This window comes from Grus americana, chromosome 4, assembly GCF_028858705.1.
Source record: "Grus americana isolate bGruAme1 chromosome 4, bGruAme1.mat, whole genome shotgun sequence".
Taxonomy (NCBI): Eukaryota; Metazoa; Chordata; class Aves; order Gruiformes; family Gruidae; genus Grus; species Grus americana.
This window is the reverse complement of record NC_072855.1, coordinates 20,420,902-20,446,143: the sequence shown is the minus strand read 5'-3', so window position 1 is coordinate 20,446,143 and position 25,242 is coordinate 20,420,902. Positions and strand designations below refer to the sequence as shown.

At 37.6% G+C, this 25,242-nt stretch overlaps 1 protein-coding gene across 2 annotated transcripts in view; it reads left to right on the top strand.

The window, feature by feature from the left end:
* SEL1L3 (SEL1L family member 3) overlaps window positions 1-24,423 on the top strand; it is a 58,531-nt gene extending 34,108 nt beyond the window's left edge. For both annotated transcript variants that reach the window (XM_054823977.1, XM_054823976.1), the window contains exons 6-24: window positions 302-357; window positions 1,253-1,385; window positions 1,957-2,089; window positions 2,835-2,981; window positions 3,396-3,607; window positions 5,142-5,321; window positions 6,445-6,564; window positions 7,205-7,345; window positions 8,476-8,538; window positions 10,714-10,890; window positions 12,509-12,636; window positions 13,303-13,386; window positions 15,799-15,889; window positions 15,999-16,083; window positions 18,254-18,363; window positions 19,640-19,767; window positions 21,542-21,644; window positions 21,739-21,811; window positions 23,159-24,423. In XM_054823977.1, coding sequence (XP_054679952.1) covers window positions 302-357; window positions 1,253-1,385; window positions 1,957-2,089; window positions 2,835-2,981; window positions 3,396-3,607; window positions 5,142-5,321; window positions 6,445-6,564; window positions 7,205-7,345; window positions 8,476-8,538; window positions 10,714-10,890; window positions 12,509-12,636; window positions 13,303-13,386; window positions 15,799-15,889; window positions 15,999-16,083; window positions 18,254-18,363; window positions 19,640-19,767; window positions 21,542-21,644; window positions 21,739-21,811; window positions 23,159-23,322 — 2,328 coding nt within the window. In that variant the 3' untranslated portion in view covers window positions 23,323-24,423. The remainder of the gene's footprint in view (window positions 1-301; window positions 358-1,252; window positions 1,386-1,956; window positions 2,090-2,834; window positions 2,982-3,395; window positions 3,608-5,141; window positions 5,322-6,444; window positions 6,565-7,204; window positions 7,346-8,475; window positions 8,539-10,713; window positions 10,891-12,508; window positions 12,637-13,302; window positions 13,387-15,798; window positions 15,890-15,998; window positions 16,084-18,253; window positions 18,364-19,639; window positions 19,768-21,541; window positions 21,645-21,738; window positions 21,812-23,158) is intronic.
* The last annotated feature ends 819 nt before the right edge of the window (window positions 24,424-25,242 follow it).

Sequence of the window (25,242 nt, the reverse complement as noted above, 5' to 3'; positions counted from 1 at the left end):
ACTTCGGAAGAATAAAAGCTTCAGCAAAGTACAGATGTCTTGTAACTGGACACAGGAATGAAATAGCTGAAGTAGGCAACATCTGTGCTGGTTTTCCTCGCTCGTGGTTGGCCAGGACAGAGCAGTGCCAATGCTCTCCATTAAACTCTTCTGACATATGTTGGATATGTGACATCGTTGTCTATAGTGCAGAGGAAATGCAGCAAGCTGCAGCTGTAATCTTCTGAACTATGAGTTGAAACGGCTTAATAAATGTACCTTGTATTTAATTTATTATAATTAATATTTTTTGTTCTTTTAGATAGAAGTAAGCAGTGTTGGGAAGAATATGAGAAGACATCATCATCAGTCTTTTACGTAAGCAGCATTTTTACCATGAGTAATATGTGCGTATGTGTTCAGATATGGAAAATGGGAAGAGGATAGCACAAGTTTGTAACTGAGATTCCAAGTGATTTTCAAAATGTCTGTGGTCTTTTTCCACTCTATGCTTTCAAAACCAGTTTGCATTACTGTGCTTAGCTGAATAATTTTGAGCATGAGCTGAAGAATTTTGTTAATGCCATGAGCTAGTTGAGTTAACATGCTGCATGATCTAATACTAGAGTCTGATAACCCTCACTAAAAACTGATTGGATGCAAAATTTCTATCAAAAATGTTTTTGCTCTATCGTTTATTCTAAGCAACTGAATAATTTTTTTTAAAATGGTTCTTTCATTATTTTCACTGCAATTCAAGATTGACTCTTTCTTGTGCAAATAAATAAAAAATCCCCAAACCTTTTAATATGGAAACTATGTAACAGTAAATTGCATGTCAGACATTAATGTTGTTCCTTCTTTACTGTGGTTTACAAACTAGAAATCGTAAATTTGTAGATAGTAACTCTAGGAGACAGATAACTTAAATTTTCCTATGCCAAATTTAGAAAAGCGCAAGGGAGAGGTAGAACTGAAATCTTTGAGGTTGTGTAATGATGCATAAAACATCAGAAGATAACTGCAGGTCAGAAAAATAAAACGCCCTGCTGGTTTAATATGTTTGTAGACAAGGGATTTGTTAAACTTACTCCAGAATTTATCACACTAAATTACAGAGTAGATTTTGAGAGTAAACAGATGCAAAAAGACAAATATACTGGCAATGAGTTTAAGGCTGTCAGGTATGGAAATTCTGAGATAGAAATTTATTTATTTTTTTCTTTTGTAGTACCTCTTGATAGCCAGTTCACTTCTCTTTCATGTTCTCAAGTTTTAGGGAAGATTTCTATTATGATGACACTGCTGGATACTTTGTTCTTGGAGGCAGTGGATATGTAAATGGTATTGAAGCATTCTTTGGACCTGTGAAATACTATCGTCTCAATGTGTTGGAAACAGAACAGGTAAACAAAAGCAGTATTTGGAAATGTTTAAATATTAGCAGCCAGCTATGGCTATTTATATTTTTTTTAACTGAAGCTCTTACCAAATGATAAACTTGCTATGAAGCATAATAGAACTTGGGAATATATAGCTAATATATGATGATTTTCTGTTGAAATCTGGCAGTGCTAGTTACGACTTCAAATGCTAAAAGATAAAGATAAGACTTCTGAAAGTATGTAAAGCAATGTTCCTAAATGTATATTTAAGTAAGGACTTATTTTCAGTACTGCTTTGTTTCCCAGAGTTTTTGATGATACAGTATTGAACACATTTGATTAATTTATGGTTTTCTTGAAATCGGTGGTAAAAGTCACATAGGCTTGGTCAATTTTGGAAGTTCCTCCATGGTGTCCTGGATTATGCTGAGTATGTAATAGTCTATTGTGGCCAACATCATGTTATCATGATGTGCCAGATAAGCTGATTGTAGTAAACCATCTGTTTCCTTTTGTTATTTGCCTACAACACTTCTTTCTAGCCAAGCATAGACAACAACATGCCATTTATCCATCATTTGCCTTTTTATAGATTTCTAACCCTCTTCATGACAAAGAAGCAGTGGAACAAATTGAACTGTACTACGAGAGATGTGTGGACATTCAAGAAATAGTTTATGAGTACAGATATATTGTAAGGCAAGGTGAAAAAGCGCAAAGAAATTGTAAGTGTTGATCTATGAGATATGAATTTTAAATTGCCATCTTTGGAGACCTGTTCCCTTTCTTTTTACCAGAATCTGGATAACAATCATTAAAAGTAAACTTAAATTCAACCATAACAAGAAAAAAGGCAATTTGAAGAATTTAGCCTTGATACTGGTAGCTAAAACTGTGGGTTTGTCCCTGCAATGATTTTTGTGCCATGGAATACAAACTTAAATCATGTTCTTGGTATTTCTTATCTAATAAGACAGGTGCATAAAGGGACAAACACTTTCAAGCATACATGTAAGCTATTCAGTTGCCTTTCTTATGTTTCATTTGCAAATGACCCTAAAGGCACATGTATTTTAAGCCCTTTCCAAAAAATGGGTGGGTTTTGCTAGAATGGCTCTGCCACAGTTGCCTAATGTGCAGTTACTGACAAGTTTATATCAAAGCAACCACTTTAGGGAAAGAAGAGTAACGTAGCTTAAATGTGTGCTGAAAACTAGCTTATGGTTCCAAATAGAATTTGGTTGCATGCATCATGACCAGAGTATGGAAGAGAGTCAAAGAAATCTTATGTATTTTTGTAAGTGGCCTGTGCTAGCTGTGTAAGTTTTTAGCACTACTTTGTGTTAAGGACGTGCCCATCTTGTCTGTGAATTTTTAGTTTACCCTAGAAACATCTTTTCTTCTACCAGAAGCTTGTTTTAAAGACCAGCCAAGTCAGCTTTCATGTCTTAAATATGTTGTTTTCTCTAGGTTACTATGAAAACTATTATTTAGAGCTGATTCACAAATATGGAGAAAAATCCAAATGTGATGCCTTCATGTGGGGAAAAGAGCTCAGGGAAAAGTACCACACTTTGTTCAAACTGTTACAAGAGATGGATTTTAGTGCTCCAGATGGTAATCACATTTTAATTTATTGTTCTTAAATAACTCTGCAATATATGTCAGTAAGTTAGTGTGCTTTGATTTAATGTTTTATACGTTTTGTTTTTTTTCATATCAGCTTGTAAAGGAGTGTCACGTAGCTTATATGTTGTGCTGCAGATGAAGGATGGCTTATTATGTAGAAGGAAATAGAGATATCCTTACATTTTTAGTGGTTAGTTACTTTGAGATGATCTTTTGGATTTTTATTCACCCTTCCTATTCAGTAGTACCTTGTATCTCTAGGAATTTTGGTTGTCTGCATTGAGAATACCATTCAGCATGAGAAATAACAGACTCTGTCTCAGTCCCATTAAATTAAGGAGAGGAAATCAATTCCTGATTTTACCTCTTGCAATAACTGTGCGTTCTATGTTTTATTTTTAGTGGTAGAAGATGGAAGTGATACAGTTCTAGAAGTTGGCCACAGGATATTTGAGAAGGTTGCAAAGGGTCTGTCCAATGCCGATGGCCTCAGCAATATGGGCTCCTCTGTCCCTCTCTTGGTGGATTCCAGTTGTTGTGGACACCATAAGGCTTCCTATTTCCTTGCAGTTATATTTGAAACAGGGCTTGGTGTGCCTGTGGATCGTACAAAGGTAGTATATTTAATAGGTTTGGTTATGCCTGTGAAATAACCTTTAAAGGCAATTTAGAAATGGAATGAATTTATAATCAATTGAATTAAAAAGTGTGCAGTGGCCTCCAGAGCCAGGCTGTGGTTGAAGGGATTCCCCAATATAGCTACTCCTAAATAGCCTGATGGCAGTGAAGTCTTTATGAAGTCCTGATGGTGGGAATATTTATCCTGCTCATCCAGAACAAGGAAATCAATGATTTAGTAAGACCTAAAAATGGTGGTAAAGTGAACAGCCTGGAACATACTGCTTTTCCCAGTCACTGAGGAGGTAGGATGAGGTAAGAACCCTCGAGTCACCCACAGTCATTTGTAGATGGGTATGAAAAAAGTCTCACATCAGGCAAATCTCCTGAAGCAGAAAGGTTGCATAGTACAGTCAGGAAAAAAAAAAAAAAATTTTTACAGTGCACAGAAGAAACGTGGCACTGAGTATATCGTGGTCAAATGATTAAAGGTAACCAAAGTAGAAGAGTTCTCAACTGCCGAGCATGTGAACTCCTGACCTTTTAGGCAGGTTGTACATAACTGAAATGCCTCCATGCAATTCCATTGCAAGGTCAAATAAAGGGGAGGTGTTTATATATCACTGGCAGAGGGCTATACTGAAATTGCCAACAGGTATTTAATTGTGATATAAAAGTGTAATATAAAATGCTCATAAAGAATAGCAGATCTGCCTAATGTGGTTACAGGATACTAAATCAGAAGAACCCCTTAGAGGCCAATCTGAGACCAAGCTCCAGTTTCTCAAACACAAGAAACCTCAGAGAGGAGCCTTTTTTATACCTTAATTATGGAGTATACCTAGTGCTAATTATGAAGGCTAAGTAATTTTCTTATTGGATCCACTTCAGATAGTGCAAGAAATAATTCAGTATCCAGCACAGATGGGACACCACTGTTTTTATTACTGTGCAGGTGAAAAATAATAGTAGTGCTGATAATGGTTTTGGCAAATGTGCAGTACCTAGACTTATTTCTAGCACCAATTAACGTGTATCTCAAGGGAGCTTTGCACTGAAACCTTGTCAGCCACAAGTCCTGTCCTTCTAGTCCTGTCACATCTTTAGGGTAAGACTTTCAAGTGCTGTTTGTTAACTTCCATATGTTTCCACTGAATTCTGTGCAAAGACTCCAGTTGACATCAGTGAGACTAATTAAGTTACTGCTGAGTATAAAAAGTGTCAGAGTATAATTAACACTATAATAAAGTGACATTAAAAAATTGCTGCACACTTAGGGGTGGCAGAATAAGTGCAATACTTGAAAAGTATTTAGAGAGTCTAGTTTTTCTTTCAAACCTTTCTATGTATATAGAAGACATTTTAATTACTTCAGGGCTGTGCTTGATTCTGTAACTGTGGTTACATGGTATAGGTAGTATATCAGTTGCCAGTGTGAACTCTCTGTTCCCTGTAAATCTCCACCAAAGCGCTAAACTTACGAGATGTGCAGTGAATTCACTCTTCTTTATGTCTGTTGCCTTTTGCCAGGGTCTGCTCTATAGTTTGATTGGCGCTCAGGGGAATGAGAGACTTGCTGTGATGAATCTTGGCTATAAACATTACCAAGGCATTAATAACTATCCACTTGATTTGGAGCTGTCATATGCTTATTACAGTAATATTGCAATCAAGACATCATTGGATCAACACACTATAAAAGGAGAACAGGTAAAAGAGTTATAAGTGTATCTGAATTTGTTTTCTGTGCAAATGACTTTTCATATATTAATTATGTGGCCAGACATTTTTGTTTTGATTTACAAATATTAGTTCATCAGATTGACGTCCCTGCCCAAGGCAGAGGTGTCGGACTAAATGATCTTGAAAGGTCCCTTCCAACCCAAACCATTCTATAATTCTATGATTGTTACAAAATCCCCCAAATTATATGTAGGTATCATTACTCTGTGTCTCAGCAAGGGGGGAACCAAATCCAAGTTAGGCTCAAATCCTCAGAATTGTCCGCATGCCTGTGTTTCAGTAAAGTCTAAGTCTTATTCTTGGGACCTAATTCCTCACTCAAATTTTTAATTATTAATGTAATTGGATGTGTTTATTAAGCAACTGATCTGCTGTTTCAATAGCCAAGCATCGTGAAATTTACGCAAAAGATTAATTGTTCTCTCCATACTTAAGCCTTTTCTATAATCAAATGTAAAGATTTGGCTGTTAAATAGCTATCCAATGAAATAAAATTAGTGTAAAATGATTTTAGAATGAGCTGCTAAACAGGAGGTAACACAACTTTATCCGTAAAGAATACTTAAGGTAGGCCAGTACTAGGATCCTGGCTTATCAGAAAGAATGATTATTGTACAAAAAATAGAGAGATTTTGATTGCTGAAGAACAAAAGCAGACAGCCACCTAGATAAGAGTGCTGTAGGACAGGTCTTCATCAAGCTTTCTGCCAGCCTTTTTTTATCTTTGAAGAGAGATTTCTGTAGAAACTAAACAGCCTTAAAAGACTTAAAAGCACTTATTTGCCATTCTTAATTGCATTTAAAACTACAAAGTTTGGGGTTTTTTTCAGTTGTTGATGTCCTCACGTATCTTTCCAGTGTAGAGTGGTCTTACAGTTTTGTACTGTAATGAAGCAGTAAATGTTTTTTACACTGGATGTAAGGATGGTTCTTAATGCACAGACCAGCAGAGGGGTGGTGAGAATTTTAAACCCCAGAAATGATCGCAAATTCTTAGGGATAAACAGGATGCAGGCAACATTTTCATTATGGTGGCAGATGTATGAATTCATTGTGTAATAATTTTTTTTCCTGTTCACCTACTCTTCAGGCATTTGTTGAAACTATAAGGCTGATGGATGATGAACTGCTAAAAGCTCAAACAAAAGAAAATGGCGATGTCTTTATGTGGTTAAAACATGAAGCAACAAGAGGAAATGCAGCTGCACAGGTATAAAGTAATACATTTCCCCTTTCTTGGTTTTATATGCACATCGTGTACGTACATCTATAGACTATGTAAGAAGGTTGTGGAGGAGAGTGAAGCGGACAGATGTTTTCTCTTTCTACCCAGAATAGCTTCTTTTTTATAAGCTTGAACTATTTCCCATGTTTCTCTGATAATATCCAGTGACCATGCAAAAAAGCTGTAACAGTGATACAAGGCAAAAGTGAAGAGTTGTCAAGACCTAGCAACCTCCTCCTCTGATCGTTTTCCCTGGGTTTGTGTATGACACAGTGCAGTTATTGCTGCTGATCTGAGACCAGCAGCAATATGTTGTAATACTGAGCCATTTGCATGTATCAAATCTGCCTTTATTACTTGCCTCTGCACTTAAATCAAGCCAGACTTTCATGGTACTGACAGCTGTAAAAAGTAACCGTGCTGTAGATTTGATATCAGTACATTTCACCACTGGGAAGCCCTCTGAATATTCCTGATAACCAATTGTTTTCAAACTGTTGGGCATGTATAACTAGTTTAAAATCCACGTATTTAAAATCCATTTAAGCCTGCAAAAGTCTGCTCCTGTAATTCCAGTTTCAATACTAACATATACAACAATAGTGCTTATGTTGTTTTCTTCTAGCAACGATTGGCTCAGATGCTGTTTTGGGGCCAACAAGGAGTGGCAAAAAATCCTGAAGCTGCAATAGAATGGTATGCAAAGGGTGCAATAGAAACAGAAGATCCAGTGTTAATATATGATTATGCTATTGTGTTATTTAAGGTAAGTCATGTTTCATATTTTCACTTAAAAAAAAAATCATTCATATGACATGGATGTTTGTAAGTTATCTACAGTGACACACTGTGAGAATGTATACAAGTGCTTTTAGATTTACACTAAAAATCACTCCATAGTTAAGAAGTTAATGTTGATTTTTACCAGATATCCACAAAAATTTTAAAATGAGCAAGTTTAAAAGCAGTTTAGTCACTTTATTCCTAGCCAGATTCAGGATCAAAATACTACCTAAATTGTGGATCCTAATTTTTCCTAATGGCTTGTCACCTTAAAAATCTACCTAGCTAGTAGGCATAGGCCTTGGTGTAGAGATGTAGGTGAAAGTTCGATCCTTTCTTAGAATGCCCTTTGTTAGATCTCTGGGAATCTTTTTTTTTTTTTTTTTTTTTTTTTGTAGGAATTAAATAGTCTTTGCATGCAGTTAGTTTTTCCCTGCTAGAAGCAGTAGACAGCAGAGGCTAAACTCAGGCATAACCCCACCTGAGTCAAATAAGTTATATCAGCTAAGTAGTGTCACCCATAAGACATAGAACAGTACTAAAGGTTAGAGATGTTAGTGAAGAACCATTAGGTTTTCATCTCATTCCTTTGACAGTGGAGGGCTATTCTCTACAAAACGCTTGCTTAAGTCTTGCTTGTGTTAATTTTGAGCACCCGTACTCTGTTTGACCCATGTCTGGATTTAATTGATATGGACATCATCAGCATGACATCTGTGTATTTCCTCTGGAGACACTCTGACATCCTTTTTCAGGAAAGCTGATAGCTCTTACTCATCGCCAAATCATGAACAATCTATGCACCTTTGAATGCTATTTATTCTTCCTTAGTTGCCAAAAAGTAAAGATCTGTGATGTTATTTACCCATAAAAATCACTCGGATCGACTGGTGAAATCATTTTTCCTAGACTGAATCATTGAGATTTTGTAAAGCTGTGAATGAAGGATGAGCACAAAGCTGGGTTTTTTTGTTGCAGCTGTTTAAAGCTGAATAACACCTAGTAAATAATAGTATCAATGTTAAAATGCATTTTGATTGTGTATATGTGAATTTTCATCAGCCTGTATTCTGTATTTGTAAACAATGATTATTTCACATATCCATTTCCTAGGGCCAAGGTGTGAAGAAGAATACAAAACTTGCTTTGGAATTGATGAAGAAAGCAGCAGCCAAGGTAAAATGTAATAAATATTTTATTGTAAAAGTCCTATACAAAGTACTTATTATAAGGAACTCTGACTTATATAAAATGGATATTACCATAATTCTGTGTAAATACTAGTTGCTTCTCCCAGTGACTTCACCAGGAATGGTGAAAGCCTTATTTCCTCAAGTTGGGAGACCAGACCACTCAAAATCCTCAAACTCAGGCAAAATTTCTAGGGAAGAAAAAGAATTCTGTCCACTTACATCTTTTGGAACTTGGTGGTAGTTAAATGACTTAGAGTGAATAGTCGATCCAGGAGTATGTTTTTGCCTCATGTTCCTAAGCTTTTTGTTCTAGACCACACTAGGTATGTTTTTTCATAGGAGTGCCTACCAGGCTTGAGCTTTTGACGTGATCTCTCCAGAGTCAGATAGAGATAACTGCTATCTTTGAAAATCCATGCCAGCAGGCTTTGCTATAATAACAGAGCATTGTAACAGAGCAAGTTGTAACATGAATGAAAAAGAGTAAAGACCAAGGTCTGGATTGTACTTCCACAGTCTGCACTGAGTGATGGTGCATTCCTGCAGCACAAGAGCTTAATGCAGAAGAATGGTCCCACCACCCCTGAGCTGTGGCAGTTTATGGCTAGTTTTGTCTGCTTAGAGTTAGAACTCTTCCAGGGGATGCTGGTGACTGGAAAAACACTGTATGTACTCTCTCTGGCCAGCTCTTCTCTACGGCAGGGAGAAGACCTGGATGTCCCAAAGCCTTCTGTTTTTTCCATACCAGGGGGAAACATTGACAGGCTCTGCAGAGAAGAGGAGCCTCACTCCATTTAATGATCTAGTACAGTCAGATTACCCAGGCCGTGATCTGGTCCTTAGTATAAAAATATAAGAGTACCTAGACCTTGAATACCTTCCTAGCTCTAGAACCAAAGCTAGTTAAATTACTGGACAATGACAATAGGACTTCAGCGCTGACCACTGCTGACTTGTGCCGGTTCTATCATTCCTTTGAAACGCGAGAGACTCCCTGTTTTACTGCCTGTTTGGGAAAGGCTTGAATAAACTGAGTGGCTTTCACAGTGTGATCAAAATTTCCTTGACTCAGGATCTGAGGAACAGATTCCAGGAAGCATCCTAGAGACAACAATTTCCTTACTCTCCTTGAACCCATATTCTTACGGTTTTTATGCTCCAGTGTACATTTTCTATACAAAAATAACACCACAATTATTGAAAAGTTTAACTGCTTTTGCATTTTAATGGATAAGTTAGTAACACTGTTTAAATCTGAAAGGAAAAGGGATCCTTTCCAGAGGGCCTTTGTAAGTGCAGTTCTTTCTACAGAGATTACAAAAGGAGACTGCAGTGTAGAAGCCAACAGTAGCAAGCGAATAATTTATATTTGTGCCCTGAGATTTTTTAGGTAGTTTTTACCTTATGTCGCTGTTCTGGCGTGGTTGCTCTTAAACATACATTATAAACAAAGGAGTGAATAGCATGTTCATGTTTATTGGTGCAGAGTAATTTGAAACTGCTGGCACACTTACAACCACCATATGATCCACCAGTTCATGCAAAGAGACAGTAATTCATTGCAACCATATTAAAAACTGCTCCTCTTGATCCATAATTATTGATGCAAATATACAAATTAGTAACAGCACGTAGTGCTATCTTAAGCAGATCTGTATGATGTTGGTCAAATACGTTTTGAAAACAGCATTACAAAGTTCTGTGTTCATTGCTTCCTAGTTATTCTTAGGGAAATGTTCTAGTTTAAAAAAAAAAGTGGGTTTTTTGATTGCTAATCCTGTCAACCAGGTTCTGGGAGTTCACAAGAATAGGTGCTCTGTTTTGGCTTTGCAGAGGAAACAGGTGAAAAACAGACACAGTTTGTTCTTGTCAACAAGTACACAGCTGAATGCAGACACAGCTGAGACTCTCTAGAGTAAGACAACACTGGAGTCTTACTCCTTGCTCTCAATATGAGGCCACAAGAAAGAATAGTGTGGGGAAAAAAAAGCCATCAAACCTTTATATCCCTTAGTCCCAGATCAGTGTAATTTTAGCTGGATCCTTGTGCCAGGCAAGGTCACAAGAGCACCCAAAGTCGAGCAGGAGGTTGGAATTGCAAAGTGACCCAAAGCAGAATCAAATGTGTGACCACAGACTGCTCTTCTCCTTCCCTAAGGGCTTGCCCCAGGCAGTGAATGGATTGGGATGGTATTACCACAATTTTAAAAGAGACTACAGAAAAGCAGCCGAACACTGGTTAATTGCTGAAGAATTGGGAAATCCAGATGCATCGTACAACCTTGGTGTCCTTTATTTAGATGGGATTTACCCTGGAGTACCTGGTAGAAATCATGTGAGTAAATATTTAATTGTACTATTTCTTACGGTGGGGCCCGATTTAGAAGTTTTTGCTTTGTCCACTCTGAGTCAGATTTTGACACCTTTTATCACAAAGAAGGGTGTTACTGGGGAATTCCATCAGATTGCGTAGAAACAGAGATGTTACTCAAATATCTCAGTCATACTTACATGCTTGTGTTTATGTTCCTTTAATTTGGAAGCAAACCAGGTGTAGATTTAGCTCCAGGGACTGCTTCTGCTTTCCTGCTTCCAGTGACAGCAGCTAGGATAGTATATGCTCTCACATTGTGTGGTCCTTTTGGTTTCTCTCAGTTTTGGATTGGAGAGTATATAGGGAAAGGATGCTTTCCACAATAGGTGAAAGCAGCAGAACCTTGTCCCTGAACTCGTGAACAGCTATGGTACGTTCACATAGCTTCTGTGAGCCTCAGAACTGCAGCGAAAGACCTTCAAGCCAGACTCACAAATGTAACTATTTAATACAGTGCTGGTAGACTGCAGTATTTTGGTTTGTCTTTTTGTGACACAGCCTGTTTATTAAATTTTCTCATTGACATGTGCAAAATTAATTTTCCCTTAATAGGAAGGATCTCCTGTGGTTATATTTCTTTTAATTAACTAGGTAGTTTATGACGAATAGCACAAACATAGTGAGGTAGGGTGTAATAGATGCAAGCAGACCTTGTGCTTGGAGCACAAGACATTACCAGTGTGGCCTGTGAGTTCTGAGATCTGGATATACTCCAGACAGCGAGAATTTCTGCTGCCAACAGCAACAGTGCTCACCAACATGTGCATTTGGCAAACACATTTTCCTTCCCCAGGGACCAAAATAAGCATTTCAGAGTGGACTGATTATAAGAGTACACCTAAAAGTGCCCAGGTTTCTTTATTCACCAAAGCCATGGGCAAGGAGAAGTACTTTGTTATGGCTGTGATGCATACTCTGAAGTCCATGCTCACTCACAGAAAACATATATCAATGGTTAAAAATTGCCTGAAATAAATTACTTCAGGCTGTATGCTGCTTTGGTTTACATTACAGATCACTGTTTCTGAGGGTAAAACTTGGAGAGTCATACAACCCTTCCACTGCCGCAGCTGTGGCCCTGCCTACTTGGCCTGTGTTATCTTTTATAACCCAATTTCAGAGGCTTGAGCACTGTGGTTGTGCTCTGCTGGACATATCCAGTGTTGCTGCTGCTCCCCAGCCTTCACTCAGGCATTGCCAGTGCAAAGGTCCCGTTCTGTGTCTCTTCTCCAGGATCCCTTCTTAATCTCCCTACTAGTGAATAACTGGTTTTACTTTTGTCCATGCACACAAGACTCGTGTGCTACCAGGTGTTAGTTCCACATGTAGACACTTTTCTATTTGACATTCCATATATTACCAGAATTTATGTTTTTTAAAAACCTTTTACCAGGCTAAACTATTAAAAAGTTAGAAGAAAGGAATTCATTTCACCTAAGTACATTGAAAGTAGTTAAACTGGCTTGCCCTCATTAGGCAATTGCCTCTTTTAATTAATTTAATGAAATGAGTCCTGGGAAACAAAACTCGATAAACATTAATAATGCAGAGTTGCTAATTGTGTCTTGTTTCTTCACAGACAGTTGCTGCACGCTATTTCTATAAAGCTGCCCAAGGAGGACATATAGAAGGGACTTTACGATGCTCTCTGTACTACATCACAGGAAACATGGAAGACTTCCCTAGAGATCCAGAAAAAGCTGTAATGTAAGGGATGAAACCATTTGTTAAAGGAGAATATATTTCTGGTGGGATTATTTTGATTATTGGTGATTTTTAAGTCCATAGTCTAAATATCTTGTACTTCATGTTGCTTACCTCCTTGACAAAAGGTTCTTCTGTGGTAAAGTTTGATCCACATGAATATGTGTATTATTTAAATGACCAGTAGATTTTGAGAGCTGTTCAGTACTTTTAGTACTACTTTTTTCCTGAACAACTCGGAGAGATTCTATCAAACGACTCTGAGAGGTTGTATCTAACAAAGCCATGCTTACTTGATTTTCAAGAAATATCAAGCTTCTGATGTGGTAGAACTGGTATTTTTGCATCACGAAAATGGCAGATAATTAGTTATACCACTTACTAACTTATGTTTGTTTTCTTAAAGAAAAACAACCCAAGAAAAAAGTAATTTTGCCAAGAAAAAACATAGGATGTCTCTGATATGCTTATGGAGATGAATGGACAAAATGCTCTCATTCAGTCAACAGTTACAAGACTGATGCAGCAATTACTGTGAAATCCCATAGTTTATCTTCTGGAAGAAGTCAGAATGTGTTCCTACATCCTTTTGTGTCCTTTGAGTCAGCGTGAGTTGGGATAACATTACTGCAGCACAGCTGTTCATTTTTCATTTGTTCTTTTCTACAGCTGGGCAAAACACATTGCAGAGAAGAACGGCTACTTAGGTCATGTCATCAGAAAAGCTCTCAATGCTTATCTGGAACTTTCATGGTATGTTTGTTCTGTTCTCTTCAAATTCATTTTCTATTTTTCACTTTCTTTGTAGCATGATAAAATAATTAATGTTGGGCCATCACCTCAAAAAAACACAAATAGCAGCACCACTGAAATCAGTAGCAAAACAGCCATTGACATAAAGGGAAGGAGGAGTTGACCCAAAGCATAATTCAACAGTTCTGACACAATCAAGTGAAAAAGAGAGAGTTTGTAGAGTGAAATAGTGTTGTATCTGCTGTCTGTGATTTTCACCCTGTAGTACTGTAGCATGTAATGTGCACTGGGTTAGCCAGAGGAGCACCTTTCACTTTTAATATTCCCTCTGTTCCAAGTACCATACTTTGCTTTCTCTCTTCTGTGTAATTGTGTGTCATGAAAACTCAGGCTACTGGATTAGATTTGTTCTTTATATGGTTAATATTACCTTTTCTGTAAAGGTAATATTCTGTAATAGGAGGCTACAATATCCAATGAGCCAACCAAGAGGTTTCAATATAGCCTCCAGGTTAATGTTCCATTTTTGCCATGACCTGTAGGCATGAGCATTAGCTACTGTATGTGTAGGCATCAGACTGTCATATGTGATTCAGACAATGGCTCGTTTAGTCCTGCAGCTTCCCCCTGCTAGTACTTAATTAGTGCTTCAGGCTTAGGAGATCTACAGGACACTGCCAGTGGACTGTTCTGGAGTAACCCATTCCTAGAAGTTGTTTCTTTTTATTCAGTCCATCACAAACATTTCTCCTGAGACTTGACCTCACTTTTCAACACTGGAAAACTCTCAGTTAATATTTTTGTAGCATGTTCTGATGTACGAGCTTGTGACTCTACCCTGCTTGCTCTGCGTGCAGTCACGTGAAAGTCCTGTGCACATGACAGGTAGAGCATTAAGATCCCAGAAGGTCTGGTCTTGACAGCTGGAGTACCACTTGAGATGCCAGTGGCTGGGAGTGTATGGGTAGTTACTTATAAATACTGGTTCTAGTCATCTCTGGCTTTAGGAATATGTTCATGTTGAAATCTTTTGCTGCTGAATATTTCTTCATCTGCCTTGCACAGGTGTAAATTGTCACACTGCCAAGCAGACCGAGTAATCCGTGTTCCTCAGTCCCTGGGGTTAGCAGCCATGTGTTCTACCCACCTGTTAGTCATGGTAGTTTGATCTTCAGAGACTGATTTAAAGACCTTAAATGTACTTTCTTTTCTGAATGGCCCTTTGAGCCTTAAGGATCAGAAGAACTAACTTCCCAGCTTAGATATCCTGAATTCCTTCTGTGGTGCCAGGTCTCCATTGTCCCAGATGTTTTTACAAGGCAGGTACAAGGAAGAATTTGTAATCTTGCAGAAGCAGTTGGGAAACAGGAGGTTACACCTGCTAAGTCTGTAAGGGCAACTGCTTTCACAGTTTAATTTAAAGTTTCTTTGGTTTAAGCATCTACTCTTGAAGTCAAATGCGTGTTTAACCGTATTTGCTTCCAGTTAAATGACTGAACCCTAAAACTTGCCATGGTTTTAGCTTTGTGTTGTGGAGAAAATCACTGGAAGCATGACCCTTTAATAGGAAGCTTTAGTTGGAAAACAAGTACACCAAGTGGTTTTTTAATCTTGTGATTTTAAAATGAAACACATGATTTTAGAGGCTTCCTCTTATATTGAATACTTAAGTCGTCATAATATTGAGTAGATGAGTGACAGAGAACATGAAAGAGAGGCTCTCATCTGGAATCATGAGCAGTGCTGTACCACTGTACTGCAATACCAAATTACTATACTGCAAATGTAAAATGAGCTTTTATTACTTGCTTTACAGTCAGTGAGGTGCCTAGAGTCCATAGAGGGACTGAGACTGTGATTTTATTCACACGTTCAAATATAATGAGAGATAATTCCTGTTCCAAAGAGTCCATAGTCTAAAAAGACAAGACAAACAAGTCATAGAAATAAAAGGGTAGAGCATACCAAGGAAGCGCTCAGATGAAGAGTTGACAGATACATAAACAGCTCAATTACAGATTTTTTTTAAGCAGAGGAGGTAAGAGTCTTTTAAGAATGTTTTATCTGAAACATTTAAATAGATAAATGGGCTTAATATCAATTCAACTTTATCATCAGTCTTGCACTTACACTAACTGCCCACCGGAGCCAATGTAGCTTCAGTGCAAGGGAGGAAATGCTGCACGTTCTTGAGATCCAGCATGGCTTGTTACACCAAGCATTGCCAGTAGAGGTAGCTGTTGCATGGGTTTGCCAGCCTCTTGCTTTTAAACCTTGTACCAAAATTTTGGTCTTAGGTGATTTTATCAATTTATTTAGGGTTCTGTGTTTGTTTTTTTTTTTTTTAAACTGTAACTAAAATGCATTATATTTTTGTTAGGTTTTTCACTAATTTATTTTATCTAACATTAGGCATGAAGCTCTGCTGCATTACGTTTTAGCAGCTGAAACTGGGATTGAAGTGTCACAGTCAAATTTAGCACACATCTGTGAAGAAAGACCGGTAAGTAAATGTATTCATAACTCATTATCCTAAAAGGAACACTTGTTAATAATAATGTCATCCTAATTTTTTATCTGTGATATGAATGGATCAATTATTTTCTTTCCAGGACCTAGCAAGGAAATACCTAGCAACTGATTGTGTTTGGAGATACTACAATTTCTCTGTTTCTCAAGTCAATGCACCGTCATTTGGTATGTGTAAGGACTTCTTTCTGAATTTTAATTTTACCTCTTTTTTTTTTTTGAATTTCAAAAACTATGTTTGTTACAACTTCTATGTGAGCGAGCAAGTTAAGGGAAGAGTAATCCCTACTTATCATACATGTCCTTTTTAGTGTTTTGATAGGAATACGAGGGTGAAAAAGGTGTTTTAAGTGTTGTGTTTCAGCACAGCTTTTCTGAGAATTTACTTTTTTATGTCATAAAATAGATAAAATTTGAATAAAATTAAAAAGCTAAAAAAGGTAAGCCCTGAAAAGGGGCTAGATATCTAGGAGCCTGAGCAATTGACTCAAGGTTTAAGAAAAAAAAAAAAGCAGTAGACTTTAGGAGCTCATGATGTTTAGTTTATCAAAGAGAAAATCCAAAAGCAAATACACTTCCATATCATAATTGAGTCATGAGAAACTAGTGAAGGCTAAAGGATTCTTTATCTAATTATTATGAGTTTTTCTGTTAGGGTACAGAGTTTATCAACAATGGCACAGCTTACCTTGGGGAACTAAAGGATTCTCTTTAAAAAAAAAAAAAAGAAAAAGAGGTTTATTTATATATAAGTTATATTCCTCCAGCCTTAAATTTTACTACATATGTGACTTTAGTGTCTAAGTCATTTTGGTGCCTTTGAAAGAGTTATTCAATATTTGAAAACATTGATCTGATTGTCTCACAAAAAGGTTTAAGTGTTTCATAATAAGCACGTGTAAAAGTGGAGTATAAAAATAATTCAACCTATTCATTTAAGTACGCAGCAGCACAGAAACTGAATACCACATTGATATAGCCTGAAGCCACAGGAGCTGACAAACCCTGTTAGCTTTCATGAGGAGTTTGTAGACGCCTTAACAAGGTGCAGTTTGGCTGACCCTTTGGCAGATCCACTGGTACAATCTTACATTAGGGAAGCTTCTGAGGATCAGACTCATGGGGTGACGCTGTGATTCTGATAGGTAAAGGAGAGAAGACTTGCTGAGTTCAACAGGGGAAGGATTTTATTACTGTCTCTCTTCCTCGCATGAGTAACATAAGGGGGGGTTTGTCTCAGACCCCTCTGCAGTAGTGGAGGATCAAAGCCCCAGTGCAGGGCCTGGGACGGAGGGTCTAATCCTGGCAGCAGAGATTCCCATGGCTACATTATCAGTGCGACACAGGGTGGCCTCAAGGCCACTGCCTGTTGTGGGAGTGCTCCCCAGGCCAGGGCTGGAATGGCGCAGCTGGTGTGGTTGAGGGGAGCTGTCTTCTTGATGATGCTACAACATTCGTGGCCTTCCACTCTGCATCTGTGCTAGCCCACCCACCTAGTCTTTCTGCCTTTGCTGTTGGGTCAGTGACCAGCTTGCTTCCTGGAAGAGCTCTGCTATAGTCCACTGTAAGAGCAGGTGGGATTTCTAGGTAGCTGCCCTAGACACACAAGGCAAGATGTAGAAGTGTTTCAAACCATTTGGGGAAAGCTTAGGTCAGATAAGTGTAGACATGGTCATTGGAGTTTTTAAGCGCTTCAGCATAGAGTAGTGCAATGTCATGCTTGCTCCTGTCTGGGCCAGTGCCCGCTCCATTGGCGTGTTTCATTGCTGTCAATATCACAGAAAGATGTTTGTAAAATATTTGCTGGGCATTGCTTTCTTCTAGATGAGGAAAATTCTATACGTACAGTTGTCCTGGGTTGGGTTGGATTTGAAACTAATGAAATGATCATCAGCAAAGTTCTGTAACTTTTGGGATGGCTTCAGCCACCATAGTGACAAGTACAGAACAAACACTTAAGCCAGCATGTTTTACAGTCTCATCAAGTTAGTAGGGCTAAGCTGAATAGTAAGGCTACAGGTTGCCAGAAGACAGATTCAGCAAGTGAAGAAGGGATACAGTATAAAGTCTCTAAGTTTCAGTTTTTTGTAAAAGTAGCAATATCATTCATTAAATTCATTAAAGAGAAAACATGAGAAATTTCATCCTGGATAAATATTTTCAGTGGGCAGGCTGATGTAAAGTAGCTACACAGACAACCAGAGAGAAGGAGTACCTTTTTATTTTTTTAATATGTTGCTTTAAATAGAATTACTATTAACTTCTCCATCACATTAATAGTTGATTACTTCTATTTCTACAAAGACTTTAAATGATCTGCTGCTGGGTTCTTCCACAGCTTATTTGAAGATGGGCGATTTCTACTACTATGGTTACCAGAACCAATCTAAAGACCTTGAGCTCTCAATGCGGATGTACGCACAAGCTGCATTAGAGGGAGATTCACAGGTGGGTCTGCAGTTGTAATGTGTTTGTAAAACATCAGAGTTTAGAGTAATCCAGGGATTTATCTGAGACTGGTTGTTCTGCTTGGCTACATCTGCACTGAAGAAACCTGCTAGAATAAGTTATAATTATTTCAAAATACTTGTAAGTCAGTAGTTGCTGTTTCATGATAATAGAAGGTAAACCTAGCATAGATGGACAGTCCTAGAATTAGGCTCTTTTGAAAGCTAAAGGTGAGTGGCCCAATTCAGTACTACCCTGCCTTGGCACAATTGATTCTGTTGTGGCCTTGGTATTTTTGCTACTGCAAGGGGAAGAATTAATAGCCTGCTGAGTTGTATTCCAGTCCTATCCTCTGCTGTTTTAGGATATAAACAAGAAGACTGGCTCATTTCCCTTGGTATATTAAGTGAATCCTAGGGTGAATTTTGTTCACTCCACCAACAAGAGCTGCAGCTTAAAATGCTTTATAATTAAAAGATACACAATATCATGTTACCAAAGACATGCAGTGTTTCAACACTGAGTTTCCTGCCCTCAGACCCTCTTGAAGTGTCCTGGGTGCAATATTCTATTCTCCCTGTCCCTGCGACAATGTCCCCAGACAGTATCTTGTGTGTGAATTTATTAGAGGTATCATAGTTGGGTTCTGTTTTGAGGATAGTGAGACAAAATATTACTGCTAAATAAGCAAAGGAAAGAAGAGATGCATGAACATTTACTTTAAAGTAAGAAAGCCAAACTCATGGGGAATCCTGTAATATATCTCGTGCGTGTTCGTCTTCATGGCTCTGAAGAGACATAGGGATGCCCAAGACAAGTAGGCAAAACTGTAAGATTAAGGACTTAAATTGTCTGGAGGAAATGTCTGCTCTCAATTTCACTACTCAGATTGCTGTTGATCTATAGAGCTAGGTGGAGGGGAATTAAACAGTAACAGAACAGGAATCGATTTTTGCTTTCAGTCTATATTTCCCTAGTAGATAAGATTACAGTTTGATATTGTAGCTGTGTTTAAAGATCAACTAAAATGAAGAAAGCTGAGGTGGTTTCTAAGAAAACGGTGCCACAACAAATGAACACTGATTCTTTTGCATTTTCAGTATTTACCTATAGTTAGGCGAAAAGGCTCTCATAATTATTCAGTGAAGATCACATTATACTAAATGAATTTACAGAAGACAGTTATAATTATTTAGATACTTGATGCTTACAGTAGACTTTAAATATACATATGAAATTGAGTGGTTAAAAAGCACATATGCTTTTTTATTGTTAGGGTTTCTTTAATTTGGCCCTTGTCATAGAAGAGGGCAACTCCATACCTTCCTACATTCTGGATCACTTGGGAATTGATCAGGCATTGCATTCTAGTAATATGTCACTTCTTCAGGAACTTTATTACAGGTGAGTCTTTTTTTCCCCTTAATCAGCATCTTCTGTTTTTCCATCTAGGTAGCATTTACTTTGGAGAACCGCAACTCCTGTAATTATTAACTTTGTTCACTTGTATGACTTAAGGCAGGTTGTGGTCAACCGGCTTGTTAAGCATAAATACTTAAATTACCTAAACATATTTCAGTTTATTCTTGTTAAAGAGACCTGATTGTATGTGGTTATCTGAAATAGCAGGGACTGGATTTAATGATCCAGGAGGTCTTTTCCAATTCAATATATTTAAGTTACTAAGACACTGACAATTTGTATACAGTTCAAAACAATCTTTTACTGATAAATATAGCATAATTTAATGCAGAACTTAACTTAAAAGTATGTAACTGGGATAATAGCAATCCTTCTATTTACTCTGCAAAGATGTTCCAGCCTGGCACAAATGTTGCAGCACAGAATATTAAGTATGTGAGAAGGTTACAGGTCTGCTGCCTGAACTACCTGTGTCAGCACTGTTCATGCATAAACCACCTAGAGACCTCTGGTTCTAGTACAGAACTTTGGTTTTCTTTACCTGGGTAAAGCAACGTGTGTTGGAAAGCACAGTGGGAATGGGAAGCTTACACAATATTTGGTGGATTTGTGGAATTGCCTTTCAGGTACTTAAAGAAGGAGGGAGCTAATGGTTAATACATGAGGCTGTGAACAAAGAATGAATGGTTTATCTTGTGTTTTGCTACTGAGCAGTGTGACCTAAAAAAAGTGGAGATGATATCAACATTAAAACCTCATTTGTCTGGGCCAGCTGGCCCATCTGGGATTATAAGCTTGAGCCTGAATTCTGCCTTCACTTGGGTTGAATCCTGTGCAACATCCTTTCGGTGATCCTGCTGTAGCAGGGAGGTTGGACTAGATCTCCAGATTGGTAGGGGTTGGAAGGGACAATCTGTGAATTAGTCTGCTTTGCAGTGAGAGTGACTTCAGAGCTGACAGCACTGCAGGGTTTTCCCATCATTATACGCTTTTGTCCAGAAGGGCATGTACTTTTTTTTTAAATATATATATAAAAAATAAAAGTCATACATAATTTTAAATGTAAATTATATATTTTAAAAATATATCTTTTTAATATAAAAATTTTATTTATCTCTATACATACACACCCCACCCCCACTCACACCTCCCTCCTCAGCTTGGTAGAAAAGAATCAAGTGTAGCTTAAAATAGGTGCCTGTGATTTAGCTGTCTAAGCTGCCCTAGTAGGTAAAGTCCTAACTGATGGAACTGAGGAAGCTACTCGGCTTGCCCCACAAGAGATAGCTCGTAGCTAGTCAGCTAAAGCACTCTTCAAGCTCTGACTGCATTGTGTAGTACTCCATTGTCTCTAAGGGGGGTTTAGGCACCAGCATCCTGCGTAGGCAGCTAAATTTTGTACATCTAATCTTAAATCAAGTCCTACTGCTGTTGATTCACATTAGCTAGAACAAAGCATTTTGGGTACAACCTTGTGCTGTGACTGCTTGGCAAGGGTAGCCTGGGTGCTTAGACCTGTTGTTGACTAATAAGAAAATAAAAAATATACTCCTAGGGTAAGGTATTCTGTGCTTAATGAGGTTAATCTGATATTTCTATGAATTTTTACTTCACCATCTGTGAGATAGTGATGATATCTGCTTGTTTTCCTGGGTTACTGAGGTTTGCTGCAAACCCACTTTTGAGATTCCCAGATGACAGATGCCACAAAATTGTAGAGGAGGACTAATTAGTTGTTTCAATCTTATTGTTGCAGGTGCTGGAATAATAGTAACCAAGAATCAATTAGTCCATGCTCAATAGCATTGCTTTATTTTTACATGAGAGTTTTCTGGAACAATATTTTACAATCTACTCTGGTATGTATTGCTCCTTTGGTACATGCACAGTTCATTTGGAGCTCTACCTTAGCTTTGCACTGCTCTAATTATGTTTTTAAACTTACTGTCACAGATCTACTTCATGGGAACCTTTCTTTTATCAATTCTGGTTGCATTTGCAGTGCAGTACTTTCAGTCTTTGTCTGGTAAGTATTTGTCATAGTAAAATCAAAGAGAGAGGAGTGATCTTTTTATTTCAGTAAAAATTTCAAAAATAAAAGCAGAGATTCTAGACTTGGTAGCGGTACCTCTGAATAGCAACTTCTTTGACATGCAAGTCATTTTCTGATTATTGAAAAGGGGTGGATAAAGCAAAGCCCAGGGTTAAACCTGTTGGTTTCTGGAGAATTTCCCTTGATAAAGGAGATTCTTAATAAAAACATTAACTGCAGGAGATTGACTGGAAATAAGAGTGTATTTCCCATCTCTCAACATGCTGTATTGTTAGAGTAATTATATGCCTGATTTCATATGTTGTCTCTGCAATATACCGCAAGACTGTGTTCCCTGTTTCATATGACTGGATCCATTCAGATACAAGGTGGGAGAAAAAGTGAGGTTCAGAGAGCTGGTACATTGGAGTAACTTAGGAGGAGGCAGTTCAGCCTCTTCAGACCAGTAAATACAGAATCAGTAAATACATTCAATCAACATTTGCAGATTCCTCGTGTCCTAAACTAGAAAGGTTTGCTGTATGTTCTCTTTTCTGATTGTACAGAGAATATTAAGGGACAGAAAGCCAAATGCCAGGCTTCAGTCTCTTAAGACTCCCATTATTTTCTTACTTTCTCATGTTGAGAGAGATATCCGAGACAAAAGTACATTGCCCAGGAAAGGGGAAAAAAACCCCTAAACCCTACCATCATATGCAAAAATAATGAGTCATCATTTAAGAAGCATTGCCAGTTTCAACCAAGTGTTTCACTGCAAATTGCAAGATGGCATCTTGATCTGGAAGTTGTGAAATGAATATTACCAGTTATGAAAAGAATTTCTTCCACTAAATACATTTTCTTATGTTGTGGTTTAACCCCAGTAGGTAGGTTAAGCCTATGTCAGAAAATGCTGTTTTCTGACATATTTCTGTAATAAAATACAGATAAATTTACTTTTTGCGTTGACAGCATATACCCACAGGGAATAGTATTTTAAAAAAAACCAAAGAACCCACCATTAAATATAAAAAGATGATTTGAATTTTACAATTTCTAGATAGCATTTAAGATGTATAGCTGTGAATAATATGCTGACTATGAAAATAATTCTGAAGCTCTGCTCTTTTATTACTAGCTATAATTTATATAACTTTGGAATCATACTACATACGTACAAAGTATATAGTTAAAATTACAGATCTTCTATCAACATTTCCTAACCTTTGAGTATTTGTATGTGGTTCTATATCCATATACTATTTAAATATTGATTAATAGACTTCCTAGATGCAGTGGGGTATTTTTTGATAATTTCTTTTGATTTTTTTTTTTCCAAAGCCCGTAATTCTCCTGTAACGAGATCAGAACCGTTGTCAGATGAACCTTCCTCAGGGAATAGCAACGAGGATGCTACCAGACTAGTACACCAAGATGAATCTACTTTTTCAAACAATTTAGCACAGCAGGAGCCAAACCCTCAGACTCCTCTTGTTACAAGCTGAAGTGTAGTTTTTCTTAAGGTTGATGTCTCATTGGTAAGATGGGATGTAAACAACTACAAATCTTAAGAACTGGCACCCAACCCTATTAGTGGCATTAATAATGCAGTCCAACAGCCAAAAATTGTAGGGGAATTCACTGATCTGATTTCTCCACTATAGAGGAAAACAATCCCTATAATTTATTTAACACTCCAAACAGATAATACAGATTATCTTGCTGTACCCAACACATGACCATACTGTATTTCATTGAAAGAAAACATGCAAAGTCTTTGCCTAATTCAAGAATGAGCAAACTTCCCACCGGTTTTTATGAAGAAGTTGTTTTACTCACATATCTAATGTCATATTACATTGCCTTTACTGTATTTGAGCTTATTTTACTGGTGAAGTTACCAGAGTTTTCCAAGTTGGAAGTGTGGAAATTAAATAAAAGTGAACCCCAGCCACCAACATTTTCCAAGTTCCATGGCACACCCACCAGGACTTCAGTACATGCAGCGATAAGAATTACTTTTTTGGCATTTTATATTCCATCTTAACTCTTTGATGCAAAAAGTGTTTTGTTTTGAAAGAAAAACACTGGGAACATTTGCAATATGATCATAACAGAGTAGTTCTGCTTGGTCAAAGTTTCACAAGTGTCAGCAGCTCCCTCGTGGACCCAACAAAATGTTTCCTGCCCAGCCAAGAGCCACTGATTAGAGAAAGTAGCTTCCCCAGTGAATAAATAAAATAATATTTAAGTGTGAACAGGCAACACAAAGTGAATGAACAATTTATTTTTGGATTCTTCCATAGATAACATTGGCAAGGATTTATTTTGTGTTCTACAGTAACTCTTAAAGAATGTACATTTAAGTGACAGTTTATTTGATAAATGTTAGACAGGATACATGGATAACAAGTATGGAGTGCAGATGCCTTCTGTCTGATATGTGGCTGTAGGAAAAGTCTGACGTTTAAAGTGGGTGTGCATGCACCTCTGCAAAATGATGTAGATCACAGACTATAAATTGCATCAATCTATGCATTATTGAGGGTTAAATCCACTCTCCTTGCACTACATTATTTACTCTTGTAAATAAAAATATTTTTCTAATTCAGCCTGTATGTGGAGGAGTTGTTTTTTCAAAGCACCTGTCAGATGAAATATAGTATCTTGCTCTTGCAAATTCTTAAGAACATTATTTAGGTGTCTGTTTTCTTAGCTTCAAATGGGACAATCAACCCTTGCTTTGTTTGACGGAGTACACCATTCTCACAGAGCAGACCTGGAAGAGTTTGGTTTGTTTCTCAATCAAGACAGAAGAGTTTTCTGGAACAAAGGAATGAATTAAAAGGAAAAAACCCTCCAACATATACACACACATCATCAGGGTATGTTTCACTTGCAGAAAACTGAAAGTTCAAAAGCATTTAGAGAAGAGTTGATGGTTTGGGGCAGCAGCTCCATTGAGTAAGCAAGGGGAAAACACCCAGATGGTGACATTTTCCCCCCCTCCAGCTATATAATCAGAAAGTGAATTAAGCGTACCACATGACTGAGTTTGTCATCTGTTTGAGCAAGAACAATGCAAAGAGTACTTTTTGTTCTTAGTACAGTTGTAGATACATATTTTGGTCTTTATAGCTAAGTATTTTGAAGCGTTACAAAGGAGCCTCACTTTTACATACTACGTACTGGTGTTGACTGGCAGAGGTTATAGGCTCTGCTTTTGGTATCCTTTGCAAATGGATCACTGGCATTTTTGAGTCTTGAGTTGCAAAAAAACTTGTGCAGCTAAGCTCCGTTATATCAAATTCCTTAACACAAATATATGGATAGTTCAAGAACTCTCAGCTTTACTTTTATCACCTAATAAAAGAAATCCACGTGCATTTGTGTTAAAACTGGGGCAGGTTTAGGTGGTAAACCCA